The 21,810-nt window shown below is 35.3% G+C and overlaps 1 protein-coding gene across 1 annotated transcript in view; it reads right to left on the reverse strand.

Annotated features, from left to right (window-relative positions):
• The window catches only part of Adgrv1 (adhesion G protein-coupled receptor V1), a 447,493-nt gene that overhangs the window by 323,438 nt on the left and 102,245 nt on the right, over nucleotides 1-21,810 (reverse strand). The window contains exons 48-57 of the mRNA XM_013015810.1: nucleotides 18,959-19,223; nucleotides 17,968-18,090; nucleotides 13,938-14,160; nucleotides 13,405-13,609; nucleotides 10,081-10,227; nucleotides 7,441-7,696; nucleotides 5,414-5,616; nucleotides 4,082-4,258; nucleotides 3,538-3,720; nucleotides 1,847-2,026 (exon numbers count right to left, since the gene is read on the reverse strand). Of these exons, the coding sequence (XP_012871264.1) occupies nucleotides 1,847-2,026; nucleotides 3,538-3,720; nucleotides 4,082-4,258; nucleotides 5,414-5,616; nucleotides 7,441-7,696; nucleotides 10,081-10,227; nucleotides 13,405-13,609; nucleotides 13,938-14,160; nucleotides 17,968-18,090; nucleotides 18,959-19,223 (1,962 nt within the window). The remainder of the gene's footprint in view (nucleotides 1-1,846; nucleotides 2,027-3,537; nucleotides 3,721-4,081; nucleotides 4,259-5,413; nucleotides 5,617-7,440; nucleotides 7,697-10,080; nucleotides 10,228-13,404; nucleotides 13,610-13,937; nucleotides 14,161-17,967; nucleotides 18,091-18,958; nucleotides 19,224-21,810) is intronic.

The following is a 21,810-nucleotide window of genomic DNA, read 5'->3' on the forward strand; positions in this document are numbered from 1 at the left end:
TGCTCAGGACCTAGGAAGCTAGGCCCACAAGAAAGAAGAAATTGATTGCCTGAGTTGCAGATTATCAAGAAACTTCGGTAGAAGAAAGACAGCATATAAGGAAAACAACAGCAAAGGGCTGAGTAACTAAATTACCAACAATTAAAGCAGCAACTGACATGTGCAGAGTTTAAAGCCAAAGTGTAATTATTTTTCTAAAAATCAACTCAGTAGGGGCGGTTAACCTAAATCTTCCTTTTAGCTCCTAAGACAAATCAGAAATTTGAGGCCAATCTAAAAAGATAGTGTCCCCAAGCATCCTTACAATAGGTTTAGAGCATTAAAGTTTATGACAGCAGTTAAATCATTATTTATGAATATCTGTTCATTTTCTATCATAGGAAGATAAAACTAACAAACACTTCCCAAACACTTTATCTAAATTTATAACTGTGATGAAGTAGAAGGTGAAAACATTATTACAAGCTTTCACTAATGGAAGATTAAATTGAATGCTAAACCACTAATTTTTTTTCATCTAAGCTCAGAAAGTAACAAAGGTATGTTTTAAAAGTTAAATTATAATCTGCTGTGTGATAAAATGTGCAAAGAAATATTGTATATATCCAAGAAATAGTGTGATGAAAAATATGAATATTGTCTGTCTGAGGATATTAAAATTATTAGAAACATTTACTCCCTCTTTATATTCTTCCTCCACTCCCAAACCCCAAAGGTAGGCAATAGCTTCTTTTGGGACAGTTCACTACTCCTTACAAACCTTTTTGTTTAGTTCTTTTCCAAGGAAGGAAAATCGTCTGACTGGGCTAAGTATGAATATACTTATTCCCTCTTATAAGCTAACATTTTCTCATGAAATTGAAATCTCAGAGACTAAATCATTCAGCAATTATTAGGCTGCATTTAGTTTTAGAGCATCTGAGAGGCTCAGCAATGACAGACAAATTGTAAATTGAGACTCGAAGCCATAGCACAGTGTAGAGAAGAGGCATTAGAGGAAGTGTCTTGTATTTCAAAAAGGATCCAGATAAAGTAACTACAGAATGGGAATTATACATTCCACTACATAATTGTGGAATATGGAGACAGACGAGTTGCCAAGTATGTGGAAATTATCTAAAATTTTTCACGACTTTTTCATCTTAGAAATTCCTTCAAAGGGTAAAGTTGCATTGGTTATAACACAAGTAATTATAATGGGGTTTCAATTGCTTTAAGTGGAAGGTGTAGTGACAGTTCAGTACTGATCAGCCAAGCCAGGCTGCACAAATATTCCATTCTCATGATTGATTAAGCTTTATTTTCCCCCTAGTGGATTAAGCTAAAATATTTGGGATTCCACTTTCAGATCTTGAAAGAAAATAGCTGATAAGAAACAAAAGGAAAGATTTATGGAAAAAATCCACAAGCTGGGTGCCCATCATGTTTTGTTTGATAAAAGTTACAATAAATACCAGAGAGAACAATGGGTAATATAAATTATTCAAATTCACCAACAAACCATACTGATGCAAGACTGAGGCTTATGATCAAATCCCACCTTGAGACCAGGATGCTGGTCATCAATGAGACATGGGAAAAAAAAGTGTTCAGGGTCTATTACACCCCATTAAAAGGAATCTGGTTCCCATGGAAACTGCCTGATAGTTATGCTTCTCATTACTGTCAACTCTGAATAGCTTAGGGATTTGCCCCTACCTCAGTAGCCAATTCCAAAGACTCTTTAAAAGGGACTTAGACATGAATGGTGATGAAGTTTCTAAACAAAATTAAATGACATTTTTCTACATAAAAATATACCAAAAAAATTTCGTGAGCTAGTACTCCACTGACAGATTTAACTCACAGTCTTTTCTTCAAATCCAAATATTCCAAATGGAGAGTCATTCTGGGGAATAGCAACCATAACCACAATATCTTCACCAAGTCTGCCGCCTCCAGCCACACTGGTTAAGGAGATACTGAAGAGCTCCCTGAGTTCAAATTCAGCATCATCAACTATGGTGATTTCTATCATGGCAGTAACCTATAGGGGAAAAGAAGAAAAAGAAGGAGTGAAGGAGAGAGGGAAAGAAAAAGCAAACAATGAAATAACAAAATTCCCTCTTACCTACACTTAATTGTTTAAACATCAAAAACATATTTCAAAAGAAAATAACAGAGGTTGTGCTTATTATATTCCCAACAATTTTAAAGTAATATATATGTAGTATTTAGAAGTCAGAAATTTATAAAATACGTTATTGTCAAGATGAAATAAATTATGTAAGTAATAAATATAGCGTAATTACAGACACACACAAAATTCTCTTTTTTTGCCCTGCTACACTAGCAGTCATTGTAAAACAAGCAGCTTAATGTGTTTGACTACATTAGTTAAAAGAAAGCATAAAGTTATCATTTCTTTAATTGAAATAAATCACATTGGGCTCAGATATTGTCCTTGAAAAAAGGCAGGAAGAAATACCAATTTTTCTGTTCTTAGATGCTTATACCAGGATTAAGTTCACTTGTCAGTATCTATGTTGGTTTTTTGTTATTTTTTAGTGTACTGTTCCCAATTATTTCTTTTGTCTTTTTTCCCCTCTAATTTATTCCCAGTGGTCACTGTATTTCCACTTAATAATTAGATTTTAATAAAACAGCTTATAGCTGGGTGCCAGTGGCTCACACCTGTAATCCTAGCTACTCAGGAGGCTGAGATCTAAGGATCGAAGTTTGAAACCATTCTGGGCAGAAAAGTTTGTTAGACTCTTATTTCCAATTAACCACTTCCAAAAAAAAGAAAAGAAAAAACAGCCAGAAATGGAACTGTGGCTCGAGTGGTCACATGCCAGATTTGAATGAATAACTTTCAGGGACAGCTCTCAGTCCCAAGTTCAAGAGCCAAGACAGGTACAAAACAACAATGAACTTAAAGATGCCCAGTTCACAAAATTCTTGGAAGAAAGTCTGGCAATTTTTTAGGTTATTATTCCTAACTTTAGATTATATTCTAATATTTGAACATAGTTTTAAAGTTCCTTTTCTATTATTTGGATGGATTCTTAAATTACAAAGAACATTTTTAGGAATTAATTAACAAATATGAAACAAACTAAATTTGAAATTTTAAATATCCATATTTATAAATACTAAAAAATAAGCACAATAAAAGTAATTAAAAACCATAGAAATAGTCTAGTTTACCAGGCAGGTTTTATGCATGTATATGTGTATGTATGTATGTATGTATGTATGCATGTATTTATATAGTTACATGTATGTGCCTGTGTATGTGTGCATATCCTGCTTTGTATCTTCTATTTTAAAAGGAATCAGGTAAGGAAAATCAGAAAAAAACGGTGAAATTATTGCCTTTAAGCGTTCTTTTCCTATAACCATTAATAGATCTTACATTCACTAAATAACACGTTTGACCTGAAAGAGAAATGAAGTATAATGAATTTAGTAATCATTTATGTACACTCATATGATAGAGGCATATACAAGTTTGAAGGACAACCAAAAACACTATTATGTTCACTATAAACTTACTTGGCCTTCTGCAAATTCAAGAGTGCCATGAGATGGCTTAAAATCTTCCAAACTGGCACTGTCTGGTGTTGCTTCCCAGTAAACATTTAGTGACCCATAGCTTCCTGCCAGCCGGATCACAGGAACCCGAAGAACATTGAAGGGAGGAGGCTCTTCATAGGCAGTGATAACACCATCAATATCCTTCAATAAAGAATGACAATTGACAGGTGAGACAAAAGTGTAACCCCCTACACCTTCACATCCTAACTTTATTGTTCCCACTTGTATCTTTTGTGCTATATTTTCTAATCAGAAAGCAATAGTCACCTAGAAATGAATGATCATTCTTTTAGCATTCACCATAAAATTGAATAAAGATAAACTTGCTTAATCCTTTGGTCTAGCTCAAAAAGAACTAAGGACTAATAACACAGCTTTCCTTACTCGTATATTTATAAATATAAACAAAGCGAATTATTTTTGAAAAAAATATATAAACTTCTGGATAAATCACTAGGTTGAAACTCCCATGTTGCTATAAATATGTGTATGTTCATCTTACTCTGTTAACATGAAACTTTAAAATTCCTCTGGGATCATCATTTTCTTCAATCAGTATCTCAGCTATTTCCATGCGAGGCTTCTGCACACGAGGCTGCTCTGCAGAGAGGTCGGAGTTCACCAGGCTCACATCAGTTATAATGACAATAAAGCCTTCCTCCAACTCGGGAGTATCATCCTGGGAAGCAGGATAAAGATGATGATTCCTATGTTGTTTTCACATAGCAGAATCTGCCTACATTGTTCATGCTAGCATCAAAGTGGGCTTTGGGGACCCTGCCACTTCAACTTGATGGGACTACAGGTGTATACCAACATGTCAGGCAGGTGTTTGAAAGATATTTAATTTCTGATAGAAGCCTGATATTTTTCCATCTGTAAATAAAAGTCACCATCTACTGGAATGGACATTGCTATCATACATAAAGATTCCTCATCATATGTTCATACTTTCCCACTGTCAGTTTCAGGATCTCTCAGATATTTAAGATTACGAATAATGTTTCAATAAACTTCATTGGCATTAACAAATAAAATAAGTTAAAAATTCATCCTACAATATTGGCCACATCTTACTGGATGTGTTATATATATATAATATCCCAAAGGAAATTTAGAAAAAACTGATCAGTTTATATATATATTTTTTTTAAAGTGAAAGCTCTGGGCTTGTTATCTAGATATAATCTTATGCTTCTGTTAATTAAAATTTTTCACTTTATCTTTGAATAAGTAATAAACATTTCAAGATAAAATGATAAATGAACATATCTCCCTCTGTTTTCTATTTTTTTCTCGGTGTACATGTGTAGTTATAGGTTTATATGTATGTGTGTATATACACACATATACATGTATATGTATACACATATCGAGTAAATATAGATTGCAAAACCCATCATATTCAGACATAAACCATCTGAATATTAAGCCTGATTCATATAACTATATTATTAACTGGCAATAAAAAGTACACTGAGTGAATCATTTCATTCATTCATTTCCTAGTTTAAATCAACTGAACAATATACAGTATTGTCAATCAGACATGCAATCAATCCAAATTAAACAACTTGAAGTTAATTCAAGTTGTTCCAAGACTTCAGTAAACATAAACAATGCACTTGCCCTTTTACTAGCCAGTTACATTAACTTATTCATTATTAAATACTAAATTGGATATGAAATACATAACTTTATATTTTAAAGAATTGTGTTTAAAAAAAGAGACTCCTGTTTTACAAAAGACTTCTACCTACAAGACAAGAGCATCACATTTTTATATTTAATAGCAATTTCCCTTGATACCATACTTCCTGTAATCTGTACTTACTGGCAAAATGGCAACTTTGGCATGAGTTTCTTTCATATTTTCTTTCATTATTATTATGGTTTCTTGCAACACATAATCCTCATTCTCAGTAGCTTGATGATTGGTATGCAGTAAGAAATTGGGTGTAGCCATCAGGTGAATAGCAATATCCCCTTGGAGACCTCTATCTCGAGCAACTCGTAACTGAAGCACAGTGATGTTCTCTATGAGATAAGTATGCTTCAATAAGTATGCTTTTCTATTGTCTGTCAGGGCTGCTGCAAGCACTCACTCATGGTGAAATAACTGCACTATCCTTTTAGACAGTTAAGGCAGAGAGGTAAAACAAAGCTAATGTATTTTCCCATGGATCTTTTATGCTTTGCCTCCTTTATCCCGTACTCTGTGCTGAAAACCACATTATAGCATTGACCTCATTCTTCTGTCCCTGCTGATTCTGCTATGCAGGTCCTGGGCTATGCACACCACACACTTCAGCAGAATTACAGACAATCTCAGCAAGTGCACGTTATACATGCTCAGAAGATTCGTTGAAAATGAATTGCTAAATACATATAATAATCATTTAATGACTAATTATTAGAAGAGGGGTTTTGTCCCTCAAATGAGATGCCTATTATAATCTGAAAAGTGTTTTGCTACACATATTGTTTACTTAACGTTTTAGAATTTAAAAATATTTAATTCCTTATAAAGAATTAAAATTGGGCTGGGAATGTGGCTTAGTGGTAGAATGTTTGCCTTGTATGCATGAGGCCCTCAGCACCACATAAGCAGAAAAAGCCAGAAGTGGTGCTGTGGCTCAAGTGGTAGAGCACTAGCTTTGTGAGGAAGAGCTGAGGGACAGCTCCCAGGCCCAGAGTTCAGGCCCCACGACCAAACCCCCCCCAAAAAATCTTCCTATGCCGGGCACCAGTGGCTCATGCCTGTAATCCTAGCTACTTCGGAGGCTGAGATCTGAGGATCTCAGTTCAAAGCCAGCCCAGGCAGGAAAGACATGAAACTCTTATCTCCAATAAACCACTCAGAAAACCAAAGTGGTATTGTGGCTCCAGTGGTAGAGCGCTAGCCTTGAGCTGAAGAGCTGAGGGACAGCGCCCAGGCTCAGAGTTCAAGCTCCACAATCAAAAAAAAAAAAAAAAAAAGAATTAAAATTGTGCAATGTATTAAACTGTCATTATAAAGAATAAAATATAAAATGCCAGTCAACATCTTCCATTGGTCTATGAGTTTCTATGGATTAAATATTGTATCTTAGCTTCAGAAACTCACAATAAAGTTCCTGACAATTATACAAGCTTGAAAAAAGGTTAACTGAATGAGAAGACACACAGATCATTCTGTTGTAAATCTATTTTTTTATTTTTCCACATAGATGGATATTTATGAAGGTCCAGAGTTGTAACCACATGCCACTTTCTTCCCTCAGCATTTGCAATAAAATACATTAGATAGAGGATTGTCTATGCATTACCTAAAGATTTTTAAAACTTCAAATGGAATATTTTAAATTCAACCTTTAATTTAAATAAGTCAATTGACCTTTGTCTATGGAAACTATACTTATTCAACAATCCAAATGAACAATTGTTTAGGTAAAAGAGTTCAGCAATCAAGGGCAGTAAAGACTGATCACTATTTACCATACAGGATAAAATTACTCTGATGCTTTAGGTTAAATGATGCTCCTACTATTCCCTATACTATTCTCTACAACTATATGAAAATCTACAGAAAGGGAAATTTAAAGGAATGATTCAAAAGAGAAAGAAAAAAGCAAACATCTCTACTATAATCTCTTAAATTATTATCATGTTTATTATGATAGTTTGTCTTTAGAAATTAAAGCCTGATTGCTAAGTGATCCCATGATCCAAGATTTCATAATGATCAATTCAAAGGACTATGATCTGTCAAACCGAAAAATTCAAATTGCAAAGAGAAATCTGTAGTCTACCAATAGTACAAGCAAATTAACTACGGAAACTTCTAACTAATGCCTAAAATAGATACTCAACAGAATTTACCTATAGGCTCTGTCACTCTGGTGAACAGTGAGTTAGCATGCCAGCCCACCACACCGTGGGGGGAGTCGTTGGGAAGGGTCGTTATCACAGACTTCTTTCTTTTCTGATCAATCATAGCACCTTTTGTCTGGTCCTCAACCCCTTCTGTGGTCACACCTGTGAGCGTTACTGTCACAACTTCTGATAACTCTGGCAAATCGTCAGCAAGAACTGTCAGAGTGACCGTGGACAGCATCTGTCCTTCAGTAAATGAAATCTAAAAAAAAAAAAAAATTAAAGAAATTTTCTTTTAGTTCTTCTTGTTCAGTAAGAATACAGATGACCTAATGTCATTTAAAAATTATCTTAAAGTAGGTGAACAAAGGGGTTTCAACATGTCAATTTGTGTGTTCAATGCATCTTGATCCATGTCATCTTCTACATCCTTCTCTCCTCCTCCACTGATTTTGTTTTAATATGGCCACAATGAAAATAACAATATAGTTAAGCAATGGAATGTAATTATACAAATAACTTAACTGCCTATCATAGTAAAAGTAAGAAGACTACTAGGAAAAAGAAAAACCTAAACCATTTCTGAAACTTTAGCGAATTAAACATGAAGCTAAAATACCATAATCTAGAACTCACTGTTCCTTACAATATAGGGTAGAAAGTCTTTCTAACAAATAAAGCATTCGATGTAATTTGTAAAGCTTTACAAAATTAAAAGATGGTTCCTTACAAACAAAATTCTGGCAAGAATTGATCTACTAATAAATTTATCATTTATGAGCAGCTCGACCAAAATAGAGGTAAAGAGAGAAAGCCAGGGAGAGATTCATATCACAGCCTCTCTCTCCTTTCTTTCCTGTGTCCATTCGTTACAGGTATTATTAAAAGTATCTGAGGTCCTTGCTCACGGGGTTTCCATCTGTTTCTTAGACACCATCCCCATGACCTCCTAACATACCCATTCTGCAGCAGTGTGACTACAAATTACTTTCTTGAACTAGCATTGAAGGTTTGGGCTTCACTCTGTGCCCATTCCATCTCTCCACCCAGAGAATGCCACTGGAGAGACCAGAGAGCTTTGTTGATAACATCAGGAATCAGAAAATTGTTGCCCACTGGTTAAATTCATTTTTTATTTTCTTTTTTTTTTGTGGCACTGGGATTTGAATTCAGGGTCTCAGCTTGCTAGGCATGTACTCTACTACTTGAGTCATATCTCTAGCTCTTTTGTTTTTGTTTTTCAGATTGGGTCTCATGTTGTTATTTGGGGCTGGCCTCAGATTACCTGGGATTAAAGGCATGCAATATAAATGGGTGGCTTTGTTTGTTTCCCTAATTTGGTGGGGGGGGTCTGGTTGTGGGGCCTGAACTCTGGGCCTGGGTGCTGTCCCTCAGCTCTTCAGCTCAAGGCTAGCACTCTACCACTTGAGCCACAGCGCCACTTCCGGCTTTTTTCTTTTTGCTTATGAGGTGCTGGGGAATCGAACCCAGGGCCTCATGCATGCAAGGCAAGCGCTCTACCACTGAGCCACCTTCCCAGCCCATCATTTTTTAAGGGGGAAGGACTGAGATTTGAACTAATGGACTTGGTGCTCTCCTACTTGAGCAGTGCCCTAAACTTCAAATCCATTTGTGACAAATGAATTTTTATTGGAACACAGCCAAGCTAATTTAATTGTACATTATCTGTTGCTTCCTATAATGTGTTTCCTATTTTTCAGCACAATTGTATTCCAAAGTCAACATTGTTCTGAATGAAAAAGAAGTATTTACTCTGTCATTTCACAGAAAAAATTATTGACTCCACAAAAATTCTTTCAAAATATAGTCTACATTTAAGGAAGTAGAGATTTAATAATTTAAATAATAAACAGTAATTTGAGAATGCAATGAGAATATACACTTAAGGAAGTAGAGATTTAATAATTTAAATAATAAACAGTAATTTGAGAATATACAGAATTACAACAGAGCTCTGTAGCATGCATAAAATACAGATTAAATGCAACAGAATTTGCTATAGCATACTCAATACAATTGATACTTTTACCTTCCAAATGATATAAGAACCTTATAATCATATTTAAAATAGATTTTAAATCCAATGTCCTTATTTTTGAGAGTTTCTTTAAAATAATTCTTTAGAGAAGCATTGGTGCAAAATAGACTAACCTACCAAACCAAGGCAAGCTAATAAGATAACTCATCTTCCAAACAAAAACAAATGGCTCCGTGAACTCTCTTTGTGAGAAGTGTACTTAATTGTCCATCCTTATTACATTCTTACATTTTTATTCTACCCATCCAACGTAGATTATGTGATTCTTTACCCCACAATACACAATCCTCATTTGATTGGTTTTAACATTAGACAAATGTACTCAAAATCTGTCCAATGGCTTTATTCAACTTCAAAGTGGATCACTCTTTTTCATATGTAAGTTTTATCTTAGAGAAAAAATAAAGAACCACAATAATGAAGCTAACCTGAATTTGTATCCTTTCTATGTCTCTATGGTAATTAGTAGGAAGCCAGTTTTAATAAGGTTACACTCAAACATTTCATCCATAAATCAGTATCTGGTCCCAAGAACCAATAGTAAACAGTATTAACAGTGTCTCCTATAATTTTTTAAAATTACATACCACTCCTGAGGTGGGAAATATATCATTAATATTTCCATCAGCTTCCCATGCTACAGTTATACGACCATAAGTTCCTTTTAAGCGTTCAATATTCAAGGTTACTAAGCTATCTTGTTCCAATTCTTCCACTTGCTTATATAATGAGTTCTGAAAAATACACCAGAAGACATAATGGATTACTTGAAATTACCTATAAATAAATTCTTTATTTCATGTTATTGTTCATTGGCAAGCTTCACACTGCTAATGAAGACCAAGACACATTGTATACATAAAGTGCTTTGTTAAATGTCAAAAAATTCAATATATATCCTTAAAAAAATTAAGAAAAGTGGATTGAGTGGGATGAGTGCAAATGTTCAAACAGGTGACATTGAACAAGATACACTGTATTTATGAACTGCTTTTTAAAAGGACAACTCCTTTCTAAACTACTTAGAGATAATTAAAATATTCAAAAAAATAACCGTGATATTGAGCCAGTGTGTTGGTGCACTCCTATAGAACCCCAGCACTCACGTGGAGTGTCACACATTCAGGCCAGCCGAGGCTATAGACTGAGACACCGTCTCAAAATAAGTAAGTAAATAGCACTAAAGTCAACAAAATACTAATTTTTATAGGATTCTTTTTGGTCTGGCCTTCTTTTTTTTTCATTTTGTTCAATTCACACATATTTACTTTTATATTCAGAAAACATACATTGTTTTAAGCAGAACTCATGGCATAAAATAGATGCATTCTGAGAAAACAGGAAGCTTTTATCCCCTGCAGAAAGGCTTTTCGGTTCCTCTAGGCTGTTGTCTTCTATTAGTGAAGTCAGACCTACATGGCCTCCAACATCCCATCCAACTGCAATGACACCAGTATCTTTCTGATCATTTGCAAAGGTTTCCTTTCCTGAAATTCTTATCCATGTGTCCCCCTCTCTTGCCATCCATTTAATAAACTTTTCCTTCAAATGAATATTTTAGACAGTCCCTTCTCAAAATCCTCTCGGAGCTGAGCACCAGTAGCTCATAGCTGTCATCCTACTTACTCAAAAAGCTTATAACTGAGGATCATGGTGCAAAGCCAGTCCAGGCAGGAAAGTCTATGAGACTCGACTCTTATTTTCAATTAACTACCACAAAGCTAGACAGGGTACTATGGTACAAGGGGTAAAGCATTAGCCTTGAGCAAAGTATCTTGGGGACAAGGCCCAGGCCCTGAGTTAAAACTCCAGAATGGGAAGGGTTTCTTGATAGACATTAAGGCAAACATATGGAACATAAGATTTCATTTTACATTTCCAGTAAGATTTTTTCATGTCTTTTTACTATAATAATCTGAAGCATGACTCCCCAATTAATGCTTTAAATTTATGGAAGCTCCTGTACAGAATGCTAATTTTAGTAGAGATTCTATCATATAGTGATATTTTATACATACTTTAATATACTGTCACAGATGTTACATAGTAATAAGATCTTGCTAAAGGCAATCAAAGACCCTGAAGAGAATTTTTTTTATTTTGAAGTATGTAAACTCTATATTCATAATCTTCTCTGTTTACACGCTGTCAATGAAGGAGGGTTTGTAAAAACTAGTGCAATGCCAGAAAATATTTAAGAAATTCTTAACAGCAGGTTAGAAGTGTGTTCCAACTGTTTGAACCTGTCCAGTAAGTATAGGCCTCTGAGTTTAAGTCCCAGTACCAACAATAATAAGAAAAGAAATTCTCATCATCTACAAATTTCATCTTAAAGGAAATTATCCAGACACAAAAGCCCTGTAGCAAGTAATTCTATCAAATAGACATAAGGAACCCAGGGAATTAGCTATGGGCAAAGATGAAATGACAAGAGCTTTTGGACCAAGTTATCTAAAGGCAAACCTCTTGTGATGAATGGTAAGATACATTCTGTACCTGCTGTAAGGCTCCAGATGAGGATGTGGAGCTTATCTGCAGAGCACAGGGGGTCTAATCTTAGCTCTGCCTGCTGAACTATCTGAAGTTCTTAGAAGGCCATGGAAGTGTTCTCTTCCCTCTCTCACATGACAGGTCCCTGGGGCCTCCCTGATCATTCTATCTTCTTCTTCTTTTTTTTTTTTTTTACTTTGTCACCTTCCCCTGTGCTCTCCAACTGCTTTGCTTGTCTCATATACTTCTCTGTAGCACCTCTCAACAGCAGATACAGTATTTATTTTCTTATGTCTTTGCTCATGTTCTGTCTCCCCTATTCCCTTCTAGAATTTAAAGGAAAAGAGATTAGAGAGTTTCACTATTTTATTCTCTGACATCTATGGAAAACAGTATCTGGAACACAGCAGGCATTTGTCAAATGTTGGTTGAAGGAATGAATGATAAATGAATGAGCTAGTGAATAAAGGAGTGACCAAGTGACTGGAATCCTTATCCAATCACTAGATTATTCATTTATTCTGTTCTGGCCAATGGAACACAGAGTTTTTCTAGGTGCTTTGAAATTTTCTTCCTTAAAGACTACATAAAGCATTTCTCTGTCCTTAACTGGGCACAAATAAGAAAGTAGTAGCTCTAAGAATAGTGTGAGCTTTCAAACAGTTAGATGTAAGGTCAACTGTATTCTGACAAATGGAAAAATAAAAGCATCTGAGCCATGTTGACAGTGAAGTACCTGATCACCCCTTGTTGGGGTATGTCGTTAGAGTTTAAGCCAATTTGAATTCAGATTGTCCTATGTGTAAAAAATTTCAGAGAAAGATAAAATAGAGCTGCAGATGTAACTTTAGTCAGAACAACTTTGCAAATAAGAACAAATACAATATAAATGGCTGTCCTGCTCATCAATAAAAAGGGGAAAAAATGAAGTATGGGTGTGGGGAGTTGAGAAGATGTGCATAGCTTTCTTTTCTCAGGACAAAGGCAATGTGCATTTTACATCTGTAATTGCAAAACGTATTATAGTTACCAGACTCTGTGCCACCTCCACCCACACTAACATAGTTGTGTGATATATGTGACACAACACAGTGTGCAATATAGTCACAATCTTTTTCACCATGGCCTTTGGGAAAAAAGCAAGAGCAAGGCCAGCTGAACACATTTAATACCCAATACTTTAAAACAATAGGGAAAAGACCAGAATAAGTTGTCTCTTAGAGTCAGTATAGTAAGAATGCATATTGCAGATTTCAGTAGAGTTCACCATAGGATGTACAATAGGAGGTATACCAAGAAGAAGCAAAGGGAGAAAGATTGAAGATACTCAAAGTACGGCTCACATACTGAGTTCTGATCAGAGCTTACTTGTAAATGCAGTAAGTTATTTTCACTTGTATATGTGGAATCTTCACTATTACCTGAGCAAATGCAACAACTCCATAAGCATCATCATTAGACAGGATAGTTATTGTCACATAACTATGAATGCCAATCTCTGCTCCTCCCTTGGGATTTTTAAGCTGAACTCTGAAGGATTCTTCTTCTTCTGGAATTACATCATCGAGGATATTTACTGTTATGGTAGCTTCTTTGTCACCAGGTTCAAATATCAGTTCACCTGAACTACCATAGGAAGTACAGATAAAATAAGTCAATGACAACAAACAAAATTATATGCAGAGTAGATTCCCCATGAAATTCTCACTGCACTAAGCAGTAATATTAAAAGTCTTACAGGAAGTATAATATTTCATAAATAAAAATTTTAAATTTTTGTGTAGTTCTGATAAACATAATAGAATAGATTGTAGAAATACGAATGACCAGGTTTCTGGCTTACGTATAGCTCTAGTATTTTTGTATTTTTCTTTGGTCACTATGACTTAGAAATTTTATGTCAGACAAACTGAGATGAGCATAAAGACACTTAGTATGAAGTTGTTGAACCTACCTGGGAATAAAGTCAGACTGACTGGAAATATAGGCCAGTTCATATACATGAGAGTGCACAGTTCCTGCCATAGCAATTAAATTCTTGCTTGAATTAATAGACTTTACTACAACTGAAGCTGCATCACGGGCAGAGGGTACTTCCAGAACAAAAGTGAATTGATTCAACTCTGAATTCCAGCGGTAAAGGGCAGACCCTTCTTGGCCCATTAAAAGTATGTGGGCTGTAAGGAAGGAAAAAAAAGACAAGAAAAATGGAGTGCAAAATGCTACTACACACACTCCCTCCACTGGTGTCAAAGGAAGACTTCTACCATTCTCCAAGCTTTGTTTTGATTTCTAAAGTAAATTAATTCAATTTATGTAATAATTGAATAAAATAATAATTTTGGAGTGCTGTAGAATAACCAGTCCAGCTTGATAATGTACCCACACCTATCTAAGAAAGAAGAAAATCACAGGATTAAAAAACACAAATGGATTTTGAATTCCTTGGTATACATCTCAGTACTAATTTAAAAGTAATTTTTACAAAGTGAAAAATACCAATTATCTCATCAGTCAATATTTCATTTTTTAAATGTTCATCTCTAGTCATTATATTTATAAGTTTATAATGCACAAGTATAAAAAGATAAATACAAAAGTTCTTAACTATTATATGTATTCTATTACATAGTTTTGCATGTTATTACTGAAGTATTCAATTTTATAATTTTAATGCATATAATAATCTAGTATTGCATATACATTAAATTAATATTAATATTTAATACATATTTAATAATTTTCTTGCATTAGATATTTATTGTTTAATATTTAATTTTTCAATATTAAGTAGAGGTAGAGTTCTCCCTATTGTTTTCTCTAGAAAAATTATTCAAGGTAGCTCATGAGATCAAAGGATATGTACAAAGAAAACTTAGAATATATTCGTGCAGTACTTTTTAAATATCAGGAAATCATGTTTTTGCTAGTTCAAAGCAATGACATATATATGTGCTTCAGAAGCTGGGAATATGTTGCGTACAGTACTAAACAAACACACTTAGAATTGGGAGAGGGGTGAGAAAACATAAAGAAACATGCTTTTAGAGAAACACACTTGAATGCAAACATATCAAATCAGACCGATTAGGTACTAAAACAGTACACCAAATCAGAAAGCATGAATATCTTCTAAAATGCTAGCCCTTGGCCTGTGTCATCCTTATTTACAACAATTAAGATTAACTGCATTTTGTCCAAATGTTGCATAAAGATCAAGATCATCTAGAATGGTCTTAATACATTCAAATCTTTAAAGGGATATATACTTTACAAATAGCTTCATAAAACATTCAAAAGTAACAAACTCAAATGCTTAACTGAGCTATAGTCTCAACCAAGATCATAAACTAGTGATCTGAACACTACTGATTATGCACCTGGCCCTTCAGAGATATACTCTGTTCACATCTTATTTTGATTGACATACTTTGGAAGCAAACTGATAAGTGAACATTTACAGTAATAATGTGGTGTCCTCAAATCTACAGAGAGGTGCTTCTCCACTTATAGTGGCATTATATCCCACTAAATCTATCATAAGTAGAAAACATAAGAACAAATACATTTAGTATTCTTCAGTTACTGAATATCACATCTTATTCTAGATTTACTTAAGTGTACTCAGCCTTCAATTTAAGCTAATTGGGCTAATTGGGAAAAACTATCCAATCAGAAAATCCTATCTCATACTTCAGTATTGCCTATCTTAAATGTACTCTGCACAGAACCAGCTCTCAGAATTCACCCTCCTATCCGGTAGTAGCTGGAGTTGTGTTCCCATTGGTATCATCTAAAACTGAAAAATACCACAAATCACTAGTCCAGGAAAAGGTAAAATACCAAACTGTTTTTAATGAATGTGTAACATTTTCATATTAATGTAAGTTCTAAACATTAAAAAAATCCTAAATCAAACTATGCAGGTAAAAGGAATATCCCCCCAAAATGTGGTAAAAGATCAACAGAGTTCTGAAAGAATGCTGAAATAGAGGAAGTGAAGATGTTTAAGTCTTTCATTAAGATCTTTGAGAATACACTTCAAATGAATCATTCTGTGACAAAAGTAATCAAGTGTATCTAATTTCTCAGAGAATGGTGCGGAATCCCTGCTTGATGTGAAAACACCTGTAAGAGTAGCAGAATTAGACATCCAAGCATTCATGCCGTGGCATTCATTAATCATTTGACTTAACTGCTGTGCCCTCTGTGCACCTAGTTTAATGGTGATGATGACAGCTAATACTCAACACACTGCAGAGTTCTGATCAAGCTCTGAACATACAATAGCTTTGTGAATTCCTGCAAATCATTGTGAAGGTGTCATCTGATTGCATAAAGTCAGGATGGGGATAGACAGTTGACTGAAATATTGTCTCAGATGCAGAATTGAATGGAAGCACCCCTTAACAATCCTTCACAATCAAGATAAATAATACATCAATGCAACATCTCCTTACATCAAAATCGCTGGTGGCTCATGCCTGTAATCCTAGCTACTCAGGAGGCTGAGATATGAGGATCATGGTTCAAAACCAGCCTGAGCAGGGAAGTCCATGAAACTCTTATCTCCAATAAACAACTAGAAAACCAGAAGTGGCACTGTGTGGCTCAAGCAGTATAACACTAGCCTTGAGCTGAAGAGCTCAGGGACAGAGCCCAGGCCCAGAGCTCAAGCCCCAGGACTAACCATAAACAAAAAGCAAAAACAAAAACAAAAAATTAACCCCATAGACTGTGTCTCTAAGCCCAGAATCATGATGTTCCAATCAGACCCTGTGTCCAGTACTCCTCTCTGCTAGGAGTATCCTCGATGCTGTAATGCCCCCAAAGCCTTCCTCCTCTGCTGCCCCCTGGCCAAAAAGTTTCCTGTCAATCCACCTAAACATACCTCAGGTTTCCTTCTTACACCTTCTACCCACTCCAAATCCACCTCTCACAAAGTAAACAGTATCGGTCTTAAGTCTTAAGTTAGTATTTCTTTCCCCCTCCTCTAATCAGATACTAAGACTTCAAAGGCAAGGAATTCCTCCTATCTTCATAACAATAATCTGTGTGCAATATGTTAGTATTAACTGCATGCTGTTTTTCATTAAAATAGAACTGTCATGTGTCGATATAAAAAACATGACTGGATTCATCTCCTGAGTTGCCCTTAGGCTTGACTTTCTAGTCCTATGGGCACCTGAAAACATAATGACAGCTGACTATGTATCCCCTGCCCTTTCACTGCAGACTCCCACATGAGAGGTAGCCTGACCAGTTCCCCATCCAACTGACCTCAGCTTTCTGCCTTAGTGTCATTCTCTCTGCCCAAGTGACTCCTGACTAACCCTGAAATAATCCTGCAGCCTCTAGGCTGCAGATATACCATAGGCTCTTACTAATATACTTTGCCTCAGAAACTGTATTAAAATATTGATTATTCATACTGTGAAAGTGATTGGGAGAATAAAAATGGCCAGCAGAGTTCTCACAGTCATCTGAGCTCTCAAAATTCATTAAGTGTAAAGTTTTGCCATCACTTTATGCATATTTTCATATTTTAAATATATATAGTGTCACTCTTTACTCTTCTCTTGGTAAAAGAGATGAAATACTAGTTGGGCACTGGTGGCTCACACCTATGATTCTAACTATTCAGGAGGCTGAGTTTTGAGGATAGAGGTGACTCAAGCAGAAGTTTTAAACATGAAAACTAAGTAAGGAAAGAGCCTAGAACCTAAGTTCAAGCCTTTGTTCTGACATACATACAAAAATACTATCTTTGGCCTTCACTAATAGTTCCTTCTGGTTTGTTGTTGTTTTTTTTTGTTACTCTTATTATTCTTAAACAAAACATCCATTTAATAAATACAAATTCTTTTGAAGCTTTATGATTTCTGGAAGGGTATTAAAACACAGCACCATATGAAATTTAGTGAGATTATATCCTTTTTGCTTTCCATACTGTCTTTAGGATTGGTTAGCTGAAAAATCCTTACCTATTCCTGAGGCTGGTATAAAGGAATGGATTCTTTCAACAGGAGAAAAATCCAAGAACTGAAAATGTCTGAACGAAGATTGTCCCATCTCCCAGATGAAAATATCAACTAAGTTCTGATATCCTAGATTAATGAAATAAAAATCAAATGTTAAATCATAAGTTGGAAAAAGAAAATTACAAATTTGGGCAGTAATACAAATGATTAAGTTTGAGGAACAAATGTCTCCCAGAATCCATTTTCTTTCAACAAAAATACAACAGAGTTGGAAGTACTTCTAAATTTCTTTTGAATTTCCACATTAACTGTATGCACTATTCTCCATTAACCAGGATCATACAGTATATAAAAATGAGGCTGAGTTTCACAATTGTAATCATAGTTGCTCAGAAGATTGCTTGGGCAGAAAATATGGGAGAGTCCATCTCCAAAATAATCAGCAAAAGGCCAATTTGGCTGCATGACTCAAGAAGTAGAGTGTCAGCTGTGAGCAAGCAAGTACAGCAAACTTGAGGTCCTAAGTTCAAACCCCAGTACCACAAAAAAACTGGGGCAAAATATTTCATGTTTTATGAATGCCAGATTTTATCCATGAATGCAATAAGCAAAGAAGGCATAGTCCTACTCAGATTATTCTGAGCCAGTCTTATTAAAAATTTCTAAGTACTATTTATTAATACTATAAATTATCCACAATATCCCAAGTATACTCATATAGAAATTTAGCTGTTTGTACTTTGCATATAAAAATCGTTGGAAATTTTCTCACTTTACATATCCACCCCTAGTTATATTTTAACATAAATGTAATATGGTGGTTTGAAACATCATAAGATGAAAGGTATAATGTGTAAATTGTTCGAATCCATTTTTAACTGACAGCAAATACCCAAGATACTGTCTAAACATGCTCAAAAAATTATAGGAGCCTTTCATATAAAACATGCAATCTAAATTATAGGTGACTTTGGTAATAACTCTATATTCTCACCTTCAAGGATATTTTTTATAAAAATCAAGTAAACGTCATCACCAGAAGACAAAGCCTCAACTTGTGTTGTCCCTTTGATGGACACCTCTTGGAAGTTAACAAACCCACTTCCAGACCACCTAAATAATGAGGCATTTAGACGAGTATTCGCTGGGGTGACGGCTAAGAACACCAAGCCACTTCGGCTGAACAAAGACATGGTCAGCACACCTCGGACAGGGAGTCTTTCATGAAAGGTAAAGTTTCTTCCATTCCATTTGAAGACCTGCAGGACATGTTCAAACACAGAATTATAATGACCTGGAATGTCACATCTGTGAGAATTTGACAAATGTCATATGTTCACTCTCCTGGATCCTTTTGTTCTCTTAGGAAGATACTTTCATAAATGAGAATTTAACACAACGGATGCTCTTTGTGCATGTGTGTGTGTGTGTGTGTGTGTGTGTGCGTGATAAATGACCAACAATTTTTTTAGCAAATATATCTGCATAAATGGAGTGGGAAAAAGTGATCAAAGGCAGTCATTATATTCAATATACCGAAGGTAAAAATTGACTATGTAACTTGAACATAGGAATGGGAGGGGAAAAATGAGGAAGAACAGCAGAAAGGGTTGACAATAATCAGACGCATTGTAGTCGTAACCTGACTTATGGAATTGTAACCTCTTTGTACACTACTTAAACTAACAGTTTTTAAAAGGAAATAGATTTCCTTCAAATAAATATCATATAAATATTTATTTGTATTATATCTAGGAAGATACCTAAGAAGAGAGAACTAAGTGAAATGTGGAACTGAATAGAAAACTTTCAGATGCTGCTAGATTACTTTCAAACACTTGAGCATACTTTCTCTCATGGTGGTAATGCATGCAAGATCTCAGTGTGTTTGTAGATTTACAATTAAAAGACAGTTTGTAATTTACCTCATTCTTTAAACAACCTGGTCACTTTCCCAAAAATTACACTCATTCGGTTAACAGTTAGGACCTCTGAGCTGAACACGAAGGTAGGATACAGTAATCTCTTTTATGGATCCTACTAACTACTACAAAATATCGAAGTATAAGTATATGGACAACTGATACGATTTTAAGTTGAGAGTAGTTTAGTTTTGAAGATGACACGGAATGGGATGGCAAAAGTATGGATGCATTAGGGAAATCAAGTTAGAAAGAATGAGAAGACAGTTTCTAAGACAGTCCGCATTGTAAACAAATGACCCAAAAGCAAGCAAGTCTAACTGGAAAGAAGATGGCAATGTTGAAAGAATGAAACTGGAAAGGCTAGATCATGAGATACCTTGCATTAATGTAATTGTTTCATTTATCTTTCAAATAAATACCCTTTTGAAAGTGAAATACCAACCGTACATAGCCATACTAAGTATACATACTAGGTATACATACATAGGCATAAGCCAGCACTGTTGTGAGCAAATGAAGAAATATGGTATTCCTATATAAGGTCATAGTAAATAATTTTGAAATTAATATATTGTTCTAAAATGGGACATAATCAACATTTTGAATAGATTTCCCCAGATACTCAACACAGAGTCTGAGAAGATGAGAGATGTTCAAAGACTATTTCTGAGAGTATTCCAACAGTGCAGCTGAGAAATGATGGAGCCAGGTTTTGGGAGAAGAAGCAGAAGTAGAGAGAAGTGTCTGCACTCAAAATGGGTGAGACATTTGACTTTTCAAAGGTGTAATGATAAATTAGATGAGAGAGAGAGTAAAGAGGAATGACAAGAAGAGTATATCCTACAATTTTCTCCTGCTCCATTGCATTTCAGAGGGGCTAATTCCTGAGATAAAAGGCAAAAACTGGAACATGCATTTCATAGAGAATATTAAATGTTCAGACTGAGATAAACTGAGGTAACTATTAAAACATAAAACCTTTTCAAGTTGATATGTCAACAGGCAGCTAAATATGCAGGTCTGGATTACAGAAAAAGGGCTATGAATAAAATCTGGAAGACATTGACCTAGAGCTGATAAGTACCATCACATTATCAGATAAATAAAATTACCCAGAGTAAATGAAGAGAGAAAAAGATAATTAAATAAAAGCGAAATTCTCAAAAAAAAACCCACTGAGATATTTAACTTAGAAAAGGGATGAACTCACGATGCAGACTGAGAAGGCTAGCAGAGAAATGAAGGTAAATCTGTGTGAAAAGATTTTGACTTTGAGGATGAGGTGATGTCACATGCCAATCCATGGGAGATCATGCATAAAACCACATGACAGGGCTGGGAAGGTGGCTCAGGGGTAGAGCGCTTGCCTTGCATGCCTGAGGCCCTGGGTTCGATTCCTCAGCACCACATAAGCAAAAAGAAAAAAGCCAGAAGTGGCACTGTGGCTTAAGTGGTAGAGCGCTAGCCTTGATCTGAAGAGCTGAGGGACAGTGCCCAGGCCCAGAGTTCAGGTCCCACGACCGGACCCCCCCCACAAAAAAAAAAAAAACACATGACACATTCATTGCATTTGACAACTCAGTTGCCATCAGTGTAAATGAGATCAACAAAGGAGAAACTTCTTTCAGACATACCACAGAGGAGAGAAAACAAATGAAACAGAATCTAGACGGGAGACAAAATTCAGAAGAAGACAAATTCTTTCTTAAAACTGAGCAATCTGGTACAAGACAGTATGTTGAAAATGAACTTTACAACTTTGGTGGGGGGCAGTGGGCGAGGGAAGGGAGGAGTTGGGAAGGTAGGGAGGAAAGGGATGGTAGGAGAAAAATAAAGGAGGGTGTAACAATGCTTGATAGGAAATGCACTCATTACCTTGCTCATATAATTGTAACCCCTCTATATAACAGGTATATATATA

Source organism: Dipodomys ordii, unplaced genomic scaffold, assembly GCF_000151885.1.
Source record: "Dipodomys ordii isolate 6190 unplaced genomic scaffold, Dord_2.0 Scaffold28, whole genome shotgun sequence".
NCBI lineage: Eukaryota > Metazoa > Chordata > Mammalia > Rodentia > Heteromyidae > Dipodomys > Dipodomys ordii.